The sequence below is a fragment of the Ceratosolen solmsi genome, unplaced genomic scaffold (genome assembly GCF_000503995.2).
Source record: "Ceratosolen solmsi marchali unplaced genomic scaffold, CerSol_1.0 scaffold11, whole genome shotgun sequence".
In the NCBI taxonomy this organism is placed as follows: domain Eukaryota; kingdom Metazoa; phylum Arthropoda; class Insecta; order Hymenoptera; family Agaonidae; genus Ceratosolen; species Ceratosolen solmsi.
This window is the reverse complement of record NW_011948416.1, coordinates 3,163,161-3,175,746: the sequence shown is the minus strand read 5'-3', so window position 1 is coordinate 3,175,746 and position 12,586 is coordinate 3,163,161. Positions and strand designations below refer to the sequence as shown.

Here is a 12,586-nt window from a genome sequence, read left to right as displayed (position 1 = left end):
CCTCCCCACCCCATCCTCCGTCACCGACGCCAAGATACCAAAGAGTGAACTTGAACTTTGAACGTCGTCTCTTTATTCGTACTCGCGAATAATGAGCTAAATAATGCGCGCCATTGGCTTAAGCCGTCGCTCCACAATCTCCGTCGTAGCATCGCGTCGTTGCATTTACCACGACGTAATTACCGATTAATAATAATTGCGATACGGGAGCGTCGTTTGTGGCACACATTCTTCACGTATTTTAGTGGTCGGCGTTGGACGAAGGCATTATTTGTCACATATCGTGCCTGCGCAAATCAAGGCTGCATTACTTACAGCGATTTAGTAAGAAAAATAGATGGCGCCGAAGTTGATTCGGCAAGCCTCGCTAAAGTATTATTATAGAGAACGAGAAAGATTAACTGACTGCTTCGAACGTAATTGACGAATATTTCGTGAAAGATTTTTATCACACTTAATACAAGGCTCCTTCCTGATTGAGTGTAATTTTCGCTAATAGCCCCGCTCGTCCTGTCCTTTTATCCGTTTAGCCTAAGTTTCCGAGGATTCCGATTACATTTATTTTCTCCTTGTTAAATCATCATTTTAAATGACAGATCCTTTTCATGTGATTGGGACAATGTACTTGGTATAGCTCTTTTTCACGCGTTGACTTGAATAGAATGGAATCCACACTCCCATGAGGGTATTTACTCTTCTCCGACCACCAGTGCATTCAAAATTAACGTAAGCTACTCCGATATGGCGAATTGACGTTTAAGTTGTTGCTTGATATAGTGTGTTGTTGATATAGATCGCTCTGATGATTCATCTCGTTTGCATTGACGACAACTGGGTAAACGAATAAAAAATTCCCCCAACATCGAGCTAAACACAATCTTGGGCGTCGTTTTCTCTATCGGCTCGATCTTCGTACTCCAACATTGAAATGCTATTTATTACGTTAAAACTAACATTAATGCAAAAAGAGCTGGATCGTTATGATAAATTATTATCGCACAATTCAGTATAATGAAAATACAAATTAATATATATATATATATATATATATATATATATATATATATATATAACGCGCAAAATAAGCCTTAGATCTTTCGTGTATCCTGCGATTTTCATCATCAATATAAAAAATAAATAAAATTATTATTTTTGGTATAGATGTCGAACGGGGAATAAAATATGGTATTAGCGAAGTAGCAATTAAGTGATAGCGTTTCAGTAGGTAGACCTTGGAACGTGATGACGATGGACTTTATTAAGGATAACCACGTCGATATTCGTCGGTGATTCGTACGTATCTTCCTCGTCGATAGTTCCGGCCATTTAACTCAACCGTTACGATGAGAAGCGCACCGACGAGAATTACAGTGGGAACTATTTGTCTGGGCCTGAATCATAGAAATGTGCATTTCGTTGGTCTCAGCGGAAAGCGAAAAGTTTCAGTTCGAGCTCAAAGTCGTTGTTCAAAATCATTGAAGCTAAAATCGCGCGGTGCAATGTAAAAAGGACGCACAAAGACAGATAGGAAATCAGAATAATAATACGCTTGTTCCGAATAAAAATACCTTTTGACAAAGTGAATTAATTATTCAATTTTTATTGCTGACTGATTTTAATAAATACTATGAACAGCGCAGTTTAGCGCAGCTTAACGACTCAACTTATTCACATTGTTCAACTTTCCGGTGGTAAACGATTGGCAAAATATAGCAGCATTCGATACGAGTGTATTTCATATAAACGATATTTCGTTGTATTAATTCATGGAGCTCGGCATTTATACGAATATATAAATATGTAATATTATACGAATTATAATATATCGTTACAATAGCTTATAGGCAATTTATATGGGTAATAGCCATATAAATTGCCATTGTGCGGTAATAATTTCAGCCCACTCGGTTACCAATTCTAAGTAATTTGACCGGATTCTCCTTAGGTTGAATCGTTAGTTGAAAATTGAAAATTGAATTTTTCTCCTTACTCCAAATTCTACGTAATTCAAGGAATTTTATATAATTAGCATAATGCCCATAATATCTTGATTAGCTCCTTCAAAATTCCTCGATTTGCCGAAACAGTTTCTTTATCGATACGCTCGAACCAAAACTTATATTTTATTGTCGAATAATGTTAGCTGTTAATAATAGAAAATTAAAGGATAACATAATTTCCTTACGTAAGCTTCGTATGCCAATTAATTCGTTACCAAACAAAATATCCATATTTCATTTTGATATTCACAAAATATATAAGATTTCCCTGCTCGTAAAAAACGTATAATTATTTGTGTGCTTATTGAAGCGCATTTTATTTATGCATTATAAACTGCTCCGTTGTCAAATATATTGCAAGTGTATCAATCTCTTGTTTCAACAAACATTAAAGTAAGCTCTATTACTTTAAAGGCAACACATTCATCTGCTTGCAAAAAATGGAAAAATAATATTTAATGCTTAAATTATATGAGCCGTCGTGAAACGTAGCGACGACAACTCTCTAAGCCGTTTAATACAAATTATCCTTAATGCACTTTTCATTTATCAATTATATAAGGAATATTAATTAATTAAGAGTAATTTTAATGCAATACGTGGCACATGAATTTTTCATTATTTTACCTCTTATACATTATATCATCGATCCTAGTCTCTTCATTATCGTAAAAGCCCAAATAGTAGAATAGCACAAGATTTCCTTTCCTATACATTGTCACGCTAATTCTCGTTATAAATACTCGAGCATTTAGAGAAAATGCCATTTCAATATGCGTAAAGGAGCACGCTAAATGAGACATTAAACAATTCGTAATATATTAATTGGAGGCAATGTTCCGGCTGTGTAAAACATATTATAATTTATGCAATTATAGACACAGTCGTCACGGATTTCTTTCGGCAATGAGATTTGCTTCATTTACACGAGGAGGGCAAGGACCATTCGTCTCCGAATTAAAAGAATCCCGAGCTTCGATATGATATCGCAATGTAATTTATTTACTATGTAAATAATCTGCAGATGTTATGTTTGATAAAGCTAAAAGTAAAAATTATTCGTCGTATATTGTCGCTAATACCGGCCATAGACACGTGCTCGAGCTAGAGTTTTAAAAATACGCTAGAGAAATACGATTGGCAGGCTATTGAATTTTTCAAATAGTAAAAAAAATGTAAAAACACTGCGCGAGATAAGTAGCATTACGATATAAACGATGCATAGGCATGTGCATGTACACGTCGCGACAGAGGCAAAAAATAAAATAATTGACAATTTTCCATAATCATAGTAATTGTATATTGGAACTGTCTCTCTCTCTCTCTCTCTCTCTCTCTCTCTCTCTCTCTCTTTCTCACTTGTCCCTAATTTAACTCAATGGCACATATCCCCTATGTAGGAAAACTATACTCATCGACATAATAATAACCTGGCAGAGTTGGAAATTGCAAAAAAATGTGGAACGCTTCACGATTTTGCGTGTCATCCTTGCGCAGGGGCCATGCTAATCTTCTCTGTATCGTTCCAATTTTAGTATATGTACTGCCGAAGCAAGTACATCTGTTATATTATTTCATACGGCATATATACGAATTGAGGGTGAATTTCGACGCTTGCGAGAGCCTAGGACGAACGACGAGCCACCTAGTGGTGGTTTTAATCAAGTTGGCTATCGGACTCCACGGGGCGCATGCGTATTAGAACTCGGGGCGCCCCGTGGCGTGAAAAATGTCAATGACCGGAGCTGAGGCGCCAATTCCTCCCGAACTTAGAATGTCCCAACGAAGGCCGGATTAAGCCTCTCTTATCCATTATTTATTTATTTGCAGATTTTTTCGAGGCACTCCGCCGCTATGCTCAGCAGCTTTCACTCATTTTGTTCGCACCTTTATATGGTGCTAGCAAGTGTTGGCGAGCAATCGCAGCCTCACCGCAACACGCTTGCTTTCAATAAATGTACAATTCATTCTCGCCTTACATTTGCCGAATAATATTGCCCCGTGGCGATTGCAACATTATGGTCGAATTGTTCATTTATTAAGTAAACGACGAATCAATTGATCCTTATTTCTATTCTCATGGCTTATTAATTACTTCATAAATAATTAATTTCATCACCACTATAAATGGCATTTTCAGATCATATTTTCGAGCTCAAACTCTCAAGTTAAATAAATGCTAACGCAGGAGATTTCGTTTGGGCGTCTCTGTTGTTGCGCGGCTAGACTGACGTAACGGTACCGTTGCTTTCATTACTCGAGTCCTATCATTCGGAACGCAATCACGAGACTTTTCCATTAAAATAACGAAGATTGTAAATGTCGGAGACACTGCGATCCTCGTTTAAAATTACTTATGGAGAGTTGCGGTAAATTTATCTCAATGCTTGTGACAATTGTGCACTGCGCTCTCGCTCTGGCTCGGTCACCGCGACAAGGACAAATGATCCCTAAAGGATCCGCGCGCAGGACAGCGCATCTTATTAGTCGGAAAACAATTAATGTCACGGGGATAGCTGCATCATCGGGCCTGGTGGGTCGGTGCGGGGTGGGCAGCAGGAGCCTGTGTACGTGACTCGAGTGATCTCGGGTTTCGTAGCGGGAAAAGCCGTGGGGAAAGTGGGCATCCGCGGGGCCGGTTGCGAAAGAGGCCTACACGTGCGTCTCCGCGGCCTCCAATGCTACGGGAGAGGCTCTGCTGAAGTGAAAGGCAGCCCCGGATTCCCTCACACGTCGGCACCGACGATCGCGCGTGGCGCGTCACAAGATGGCTGTGCGCCACGCCGCCGAGATCCAAGGCACGTCCCGATGAGGCTCCGGGGGACCCTCGCCCTCCTCGCCGCGGCCCTCCTGCTTCTCCTGGAGTGGCCCCACGACGTTCAAGGTAAGTCGTTCGGGAATCCGCGTTTCGTTTTCGCTCGCGACGAGTGATCGTCGTGATTGCTTTTACATTATCTCGTCGATATTCTGCTACGTGATTTTGACGTATAGGGACGTGATGAAAACACGTTTGACAGTTTATTCCGTTCGTGAGTTTGGAACTCTCAGCGCTAGAAGTGCTGGATCGCTTTCGCTCTCATTTTGCCTCTCTCTCTCTCTCTCTCTCTCTCTCTCTCTCTCTATCTCTTTCTCTCTTTAACGTGTTATCGTTAAATCGTTTGTATATACAGCTTTTTGGTAAATAAGGTGTACCTTTTTACGTTAATAGTATAAAAATATAAATATATATTGATATCGTATGAACATGTAAAAGTATTTATCCCAATCTTTTTTTGCGAAAGGATGGATGAAATCGAGATAAATAATCGAACAAAATTTAGTGCAATTAATTTATGTACATTTTAATTATTGTAATTAGCAGTAAATGGACATTACTTTAATCATATACAAATATAATAATAGTTTATATTCAGCAATATAATCTCCAAGATTATGTAGCATCTCCATATATTAATTTGCAATTACTGTTTTGGTTACAATGCTTTGCTTATATTAGCTTGAATTCACTCCCCTATAATCCAAATGTGCAGTTGTCGAAGTACATGGTTTCTATTTTTCTTCATTTATAATTTATGCCATTTTAACACACCGATAAATAAAAATAATATCGATGATTTCTATAATCTTTTTATACTTATTTATATTGTAAAATATAAAACAATCTATTTTTTTATACGAAATTTTTATATGAACAATATTTAATAATTTAGTTTCAATAATTAACTAATATTTATTTTCTTACATGATTATTTTGTAAAAACTAATTTATATAAATATATATATATAATTACTAATATTAACCAAATCAAATTCTATTAAACAAGTATTCAAATCCCATAGTATATGAAATTATATTTCTAAAATAAATTTGATTTCAAAATTATTAATTAACATATTTTTCAGGGCTCATAAAAAGATGTGTTAGTTGTAGATCAAGAGGAGAATTGGGATCATGCAAAGATCCATTTACAATGAATTCGACACAAATCGAAGAAGATAAAGCTGTCGAGGCTGTACCTTGTGCCTCTGGTTGGTGTGTCAAAATTATTGAAAGTCAAAATCTTAATAATGGTAAATACAATTTTTATATGCGTAATTTAACGTTAATTAAATTATGAATTATTTAATCAATAAAGACGATGTCACAAATACGCCATATCAATTTTTACGTATAAGTATATATTTACACTTTGTACTTTTTAATACACGTGTATGTGTTTGTTTTTGTTAATATAATTCTTATATAGGCATTAAATTATTTTTAACGTGTATTTTATTCTCGAAAAATGAAAGTTGATAAGGTAGGAAATTCTATAATTTTTATATTTTTATGGAGAGAACAAAATTCCCAATTTATAATATGATGAAAATAAAATTATCTTATAAATAGCAGATTTTTTATAAATAACAGATGAAATTATATTGATTTTGTAATTTTGATAATACTTTTTAGACATTCTATTCAGATAATTAGGCATATATATTAAAATACTTCATTAGATACTAATTTTTTGGATACTTGGTAATAATTGGTTGGATATTTTACGAGACTATAATATTTAAGTAAATAAATGAATTCATAAATATTTTAAATATAAAAAAATCTTACTAATTAATTAATAATTAATATTAAATTATAATATTAGAATTTCACTATTGAATAGTGTATAATATACATGTATACATGCATATATACACGCGTTCACGCGCGCGCGCGCGCACACACAAACACACACACACACAAATTTTTATAAATTATTTTAACAATATATGATAAAATGTAAATTTAACAACATTAAGATTTTCAAACTAAAATATAAAATAAAAGTGCATACAAAATTCTCCTTTCTATTAGTATGCATGAAATTAATAAATTTTCGAATGTTTGTATAGCTACGTATTTATGGAAATTGGAGCTTGCTGAAGTTCTTTTACTAAAATGATATCATTTCTTTGGAACCTCTAAAAATATAGCAGTACTTAATAAATATTATAATGAATTTCAAATATAACATTATATGATAATATTAATGTCAACGATTCCATTGATACTGAAGGATAAATTATATTTAAATGTAATAATAAGTAATAGTATTTATATATACGTATTAATTTAGTAATTAATATAATTATAGAGGAAAAATATATATGTAACGTAAAGTATTCGTTTTATCAATTTTAACCTAAAAAATTCTTTTATATGACAGTAACGGTTTTTCAAAACCCCCGGATATAACTGGAGATCCAAATGTTCCGGATGGCGAGTTCTACAATTCAAATATAACAATTATTATATAAATATATAAATATATATATATATATATATATATATATATATGTATATAATGTATGTGTATATATACTATAATTTGGCCTAGATGTGCATGAAATTTAAATGTAAATTAGTGTATGTGCCTGTCACGTGTTTATTTAAGTTTGTACCTAATTATTTTATTTAAAAATTCGTGCATAAAAACTTATAGAAATAAAAGAAATGTTGTATTCTAATGAAAAATAATAGAATGAGTCATAATCAAGTATTAAAAAATAATTGAAATCTATATAAACATAACTGTGTAACTGAAAGTAAAATTGAAGAAGTGTAATTCCCTGAAGCAGAAACAAAGTGTATAACAAATTTTTAGAAATTTGAAGAATTTATATCTTTGAATTCGGTAGAAAAAATATATCCAAAAATATAGAATCTTACATAATAAAGCTCCATATTAAATTAATGTTAAATACATTGCTCTGTACTCTATTACTACGTACTCTGTGTTAAATACATAATATTGTTGTATGCTAAATACGTTGTTACATCACATTTATATAAGAATTTCTTTGAGCTGCTTCGAGGCTGGTTAAGTTATCGTAAAACATATTTTGAAATTTGTACAAGCTTTACGATGCTTTGCTTTATCAGTTGGCAGATAATGTGTTTCCGTTACTTGTAATAAACTAAGGAGAAAAGCTACTTCTGAAACACGTAATGCCGAGCGTATAATTAAATAGCGATAGTTGAAAAGACGAGAGACGAGGTATCAGAGTATTTGTCAAAAGCACATAAATAATCAGATGACTATTTTTCAGAGTATGGCTTAGCGACAGAACGGTCGTGTCTCCAGCGCGGACCCGACGACAACGAAGAGCGATGCGCTTACACCAAATGGAACTATAAAAACGTTTACATGTGCTTCTGTAACGGGGATCTATGTAACACAGCGACGAAAGTCAGTCTGTCCCCGGTCTTATATTCGATTAGCCTTTTGAGTTTTCTTCTAACGCTGTGGCTATAACTAGATAAATTAATAGATTAATCGTTTGATAAATAACACATTGGGATTGTAATTTCATTGAATTGCTCTGTTCTTTTTTCGATATTTCAATGATATGACAACTCCGAAGTCTGCAAAGTGCACTTTTGTTGACGGCCTAAGAAATATTGTCGCTGGAACCAACTATTTTAACTGTCATTTTCTTGTCTTTGTTGCTTTTTGAATAAGTACCTACGGGTAATTTTTTTTTTTTTTTTTTTTTTTTTTTTTATAAATTTCACTTTTGCGCCATATATTAAATTCATATTTATGATATCAATATATAGATATAATTGGAGCTAATTGTCATAATTATGAGCTTCTGGTTATATTGACTAATATATTACGGATATCAAGAATAATTGAATTCGTGTGGGGATAATAAGGCCTATCAGAAGTAAAATTTTCGCAATAAAAATATTAGAAAATTCTTTAAATGATTTATAATTTACGCACAATAAACTCGTGGCCATATAGGTGATAAAAATTTTATAAAAATTTTTTTCACGATCGTGCGAAGAAAGCTGTTTTATATTTTAGTTATAAACTAAAATTTTACGGACGCAAAAAAATGAAAATCCAATTACAAATAAAGTTAAAGTTATCATTAGAATTTTTGATAAAGAAAAATGTTAGTACAGTATGTATAATAAACTTTAAATTTCATTGATTTTATCAGGTGACTAATAAATGTCTTACATCTATATATGGTTTTAACTCACTACAACATTCAAGAGTATTTGAAAATTAATTTTATTTTAGATAATTTATGTAAATAATTATATTATATTGTAACATAATAAAAACTGTATATCAATAAGTCAGTAGCAACATTCACTATCAATATTGTTTCTTACTTTTAATACGATGGTTTTCCTTGCTTACATTGTATTAAAACTTCTTAAACAAGCCTAGATAATTCATTGGAAAAACATTTGCAAGTGAATAACAAGGGGCAAGAGTTTTCACTATCAATGAAGAATAATATCTTGTTTTTATACTTTTTTTATACTAGATTAGCATTTTTTGAAAATTGCAAATTTCCAAAGAAAAAACGCACTACTTAACGCCTTAAAAAATGTATAAATTAACAATTTATAACGAACGTTAATCGAAAAATTATAAACATTTTTTTAAAAATCTGAAATTGTCAACAATATCGGATACAAAATTAGTTACAGCGTCAAATGAAGAGATATTATGATTTTATTACCACACATATTCTTTAAACGAAATGTCTTGGACAATACATACATATGTAATAAATATAGAAAATACTTGGAGTATTTTGAAGAATTATTAAGAAATTATTAAATAATCTGCCGCGATTTGTTGGGCATCGAGGCCTAAAATCTCGTCTAGAATACCACACATCAATACCATAAAAAAGCTTGCTAAGCTAATCTGAAAATCTGGCACAAATTCATCCGACATATGATCCTCGCGTAGAATCTACCGCTAAATAATCATCGAAATATGTCAGTCACGGACACCGTAGGAATGGCTAAAGATTTTTTCGATACCAGGGCGACTCTGGTCTGAGGCTGCTGAGCACATTGCCATTGAGGCCATTACGTCGTCTCTCCTCCTGGTTCCTCAGGATCGCGCGCACATGGGGAATTTCGTGGAAAAAGAGCTCGCCGCGGCCGTAGATGTACTTCACTGCCAATGTGGCTGCTTCGCCCCTTAGTAGCAACGGGTCCGGATAATCTAAGGGAAGTCAAGACTCTACTATTCAATTTCGTATTTACCAGCAATATTATGTATTAATTATGATTTATCCGCTAAAAGCGATATATAACAAACAAGCAGGTTCGGCTCTAAACAGTCAAATTACCATTCCATCTGTATCTGTGTAAATTTAAATGTATTATTTATTTATTTATTTATTTATTTATTTATTAATTATTTTTAATGAGATATAACATATGAAATCAGAAATAAATATAAAAAGAATTGCTGTTGTAAAATGATGGGTTACATTTTGCATTGACTGGTAGATGCACGACATTTAATTCTTAAAATACTTGTTCGCTTATCGCAGCAGTAATAAGCTTAAAATTAATGAAATTTTAGTGTTTTCAGTTAAATTTTCTCGTATAAAAGATATGCTTTTTTTTTTCATTAAAAAATTACCAAGTCCGTTTGAATAATCAGGCGTCTGATGGGCATAATCTTGGATTCCGTAATTGATACCGTTTTGCCCAATGGGTATGTAAACTGTTCTCCGTGGAAGGTAGTAAGGATTGGATACCAATTGTGGATAATATTGTATGTTACTGAATGGAGTTGCTGCAAAACAATAGATTAAACACATTTCGAGAATATTGTGAAAATAACGAGTGAATTTTAATAACGTAAGAAATAGTAGCAATCCATTAAAAGCAAGACAACTGTGTGTATTTATTTTCTGCTATTATTCTCACTATATTTTATATATTTAAAATTATAATTATCATTTAAGCTTGTGATTATTCATAAATTGTTAGAATTCTTTTTAATGAGTGAAATCAAATCGGCAATATGTTACCAAATTCAAATAATTTAAGATCTGAAAATTTATATTATTAGGATGGGCAATATCACTACGGTACTACGTTTTTTTCTTCAATTTTTTATTCATATTTTATCGCAAAGTATAATTTTCTTTTTCTTGCATTATCACCGTATCTTTGCACAAGCAGTAAATCATATATGTACAAAGAGATAAAAATCTAGTTTTTAAGATTGTAACAAATTTTTTTAACACAAATCTTGTAGTTATTATTATTGAACATAAACGAGGATTTGCTATTAACATTAAAATGTCAACCTCTTTATCCATTACTAAGATATTTTTGAAAACATCTCTTACCTGATATATAATTTATTGGTGGATTTCTTCTTCCGACCGAAATATACGACTGTTGAGCAATTATTCGTTCTCCTAAAGAAGAAAGCGAAATTTCAAATAATACTTTAAATTTAACAATATAATATTTTCACTTATGACTTTTAACGATTGGCTGTATTTACCGATATTACAAGCAGTAATGAGACAGCATTGTTGTTACTCATAAATAAATCAATTAGAGCGAAAGGCTATTGTTTGTTAAAATATTGAAAATTTCAGTACTGACTGAAATTACGATTTTACTCTAATATCTATAATAATCATCTTTAAGAGCGAAATTCTTTCAACAGCAGCATCTCATGCACTCGTAACGAATTATTTAAGAGTAAGCTTTAATCGCAGTCTCACTTAATAACAAACTTAGAATTCACTCTTTTGTTTGGTCATCGGTAATCGAGAATAAGGAGGTAAAATTGAATCAGGAAAAGCAAGCTTAGTCACTAATTAACGGTTCACCATCGGTCGTTATTCCGTGCTCCTGGATGTGCGGCGGCTGAACGAATTTCACATGGATGCGGGCGAGCGGTGAGGCATCTGTTCCGATCGCAGCCGCCGATAGCAGCAGCCCCAATAGTTTCACCTGAAACGTTTCCATGGCAAATTACTTAAGAGTTGCGAAATCGGAGTCTTAAGGCTTCCTGCATAACCCCCCACCCTCCTTACTCACCATCCCACCTCCCACTTCCCACTTCCCACCCACCACCACGACCCCTCGGTCCATCTCTCCCCCTTTAACCCATCCCCTCCCGTGCCCACAACCATCCCTCGTTCTCTTCCACGTGACTCTGTCATTTTATATTTAGAGGTGTGTTTTACGTTTTACTAAGGTGTGTTACTCGACGCTGTTACGTTGAATAATGCATCACGAGCGCACATTCTCGGAATTATGTCACTTAGGCTTTAAAATTTACTATGAGCAGAGTAACATTTAATATACAGTTCTGAGCTATCGGTTTTATATTGAAACTCGCGTTTAGCTTTGCTTTTTTAACTGCTTGGGCAATACACTTAAGCGCTATATTAAACCCATTGTACTCGAGATAAATTGCAGCACCTTAATGTGTTAAAGCAAGGCGCACTTAAGCGATATTCTAAAATTCGCCTCTAAAATCGTTATTTTTCATATACGATGAACAATTGAAGGTAAAGAGGAAGAAGAAGAAACGAACGAATAAACGAATATAATACAATCCCAGGAATGTATCGATATTTGACATATTAATTTAAATATCGACAGTTTCATGAATAACTTATTTGATTTGGCGTGCTTCGTTAGTGAGTTACACGATAGGTGCCGTGTATTTTCAAATTGCATTTCAACTTTCATCTTACTATCTTACTATTCACTACAAAAGAAAATATGGAGACGAAGCGTCGTG

At 33.3% G+C, this 12,586-nt stretch overlaps 2 protein-coding genes across 3 annotated transcripts in view; one reads left to right on the top strand and one right to left on the bottom strand.

Annotated features, from left to right (window-relative positions):
- Positions 1–4,563: 4,563 nt before the first annotated feature.
- Positions 4,564–8,498, top strand: rtv (QVR superfamily protein rtv). 2 transcript variants are annotated; one of them, XM_011495705.1, is made up of 3 exons: positions 4,564–4,884; positions 5,904–6,071; positions 8,091–8,498. In XM_011495705.1, exons 1-3 carry the CDS (start codon positions 4,809–4,811, stop codon positions 8,294–8,296), a joined length of 450 nt encoding a protein of 149 aa, XP_011494007.1. In that variant the 5' UTR covers positions 4,564–4,808; the 3' UTR covers positions 8,297–8,498. The 2 variants fall into 2 exon arrangements, with proteins under 2 accessions (XP_011494007.1, XP_011494008.1); XM_011495706.1 differs by lacking the exon at positions 4,564–4,884 and adding an exon at positions 4,894–5,029.
- Positions 8,499–9,777: 1,279 nt separating this feature from the next.
- Positions 9,778–12,586, bottom strand: part of LOC105359187 (uncharacterized) — a 14,223-nt gene continuing 11,414 nt past the window's right edge. Inside the window, exons 2-5 of the mRNA XM_011495704.1 lie at positions 11,664–11,787; positions 11,169–11,240; positions 10,451–10,606; positions 9,778–10,024 (exon numbers count right to left, since the gene is read on the bottom strand). Of these exons, the coding sequence (XP_011494006.1) occupies positions 9,819–10,024; positions 10,451–10,606; positions 11,169–11,240; positions 11,664–11,787 (558 nt within the window). The 3' untranslated portion in view covers positions 9,778–9,818. The remainder of the gene's footprint in view (positions 10,025–10,450; positions 10,607–11,168; positions 11,241–11,663; positions 11,788–12,586) is intronic.

Bases quoted from the DNA above. Each gene is read 5' to 3' on its own strand.
- rtv (XM_011495705.1), top strand. From the start codon at position 4,809: ATGAGGCTCCGGGGGACCCTCGCCCTCCTCGCCGCGGCCCTCCTGCTT. The intron at 4,885-5,903 runs GTAAGTCGTTCG...CATATTTTTCAG, and splicing joins GTGGCCCCACGACGTTCAAG to GGCTCATAAAAAGATGTGTT. The intron at 6,072-8,090 runs GTAAATACAATT...ACTATTTTTCAG, and splicing joins AAGTCAAAATCTTAATAATG to AGTATGGCTTAGCGACAGAA.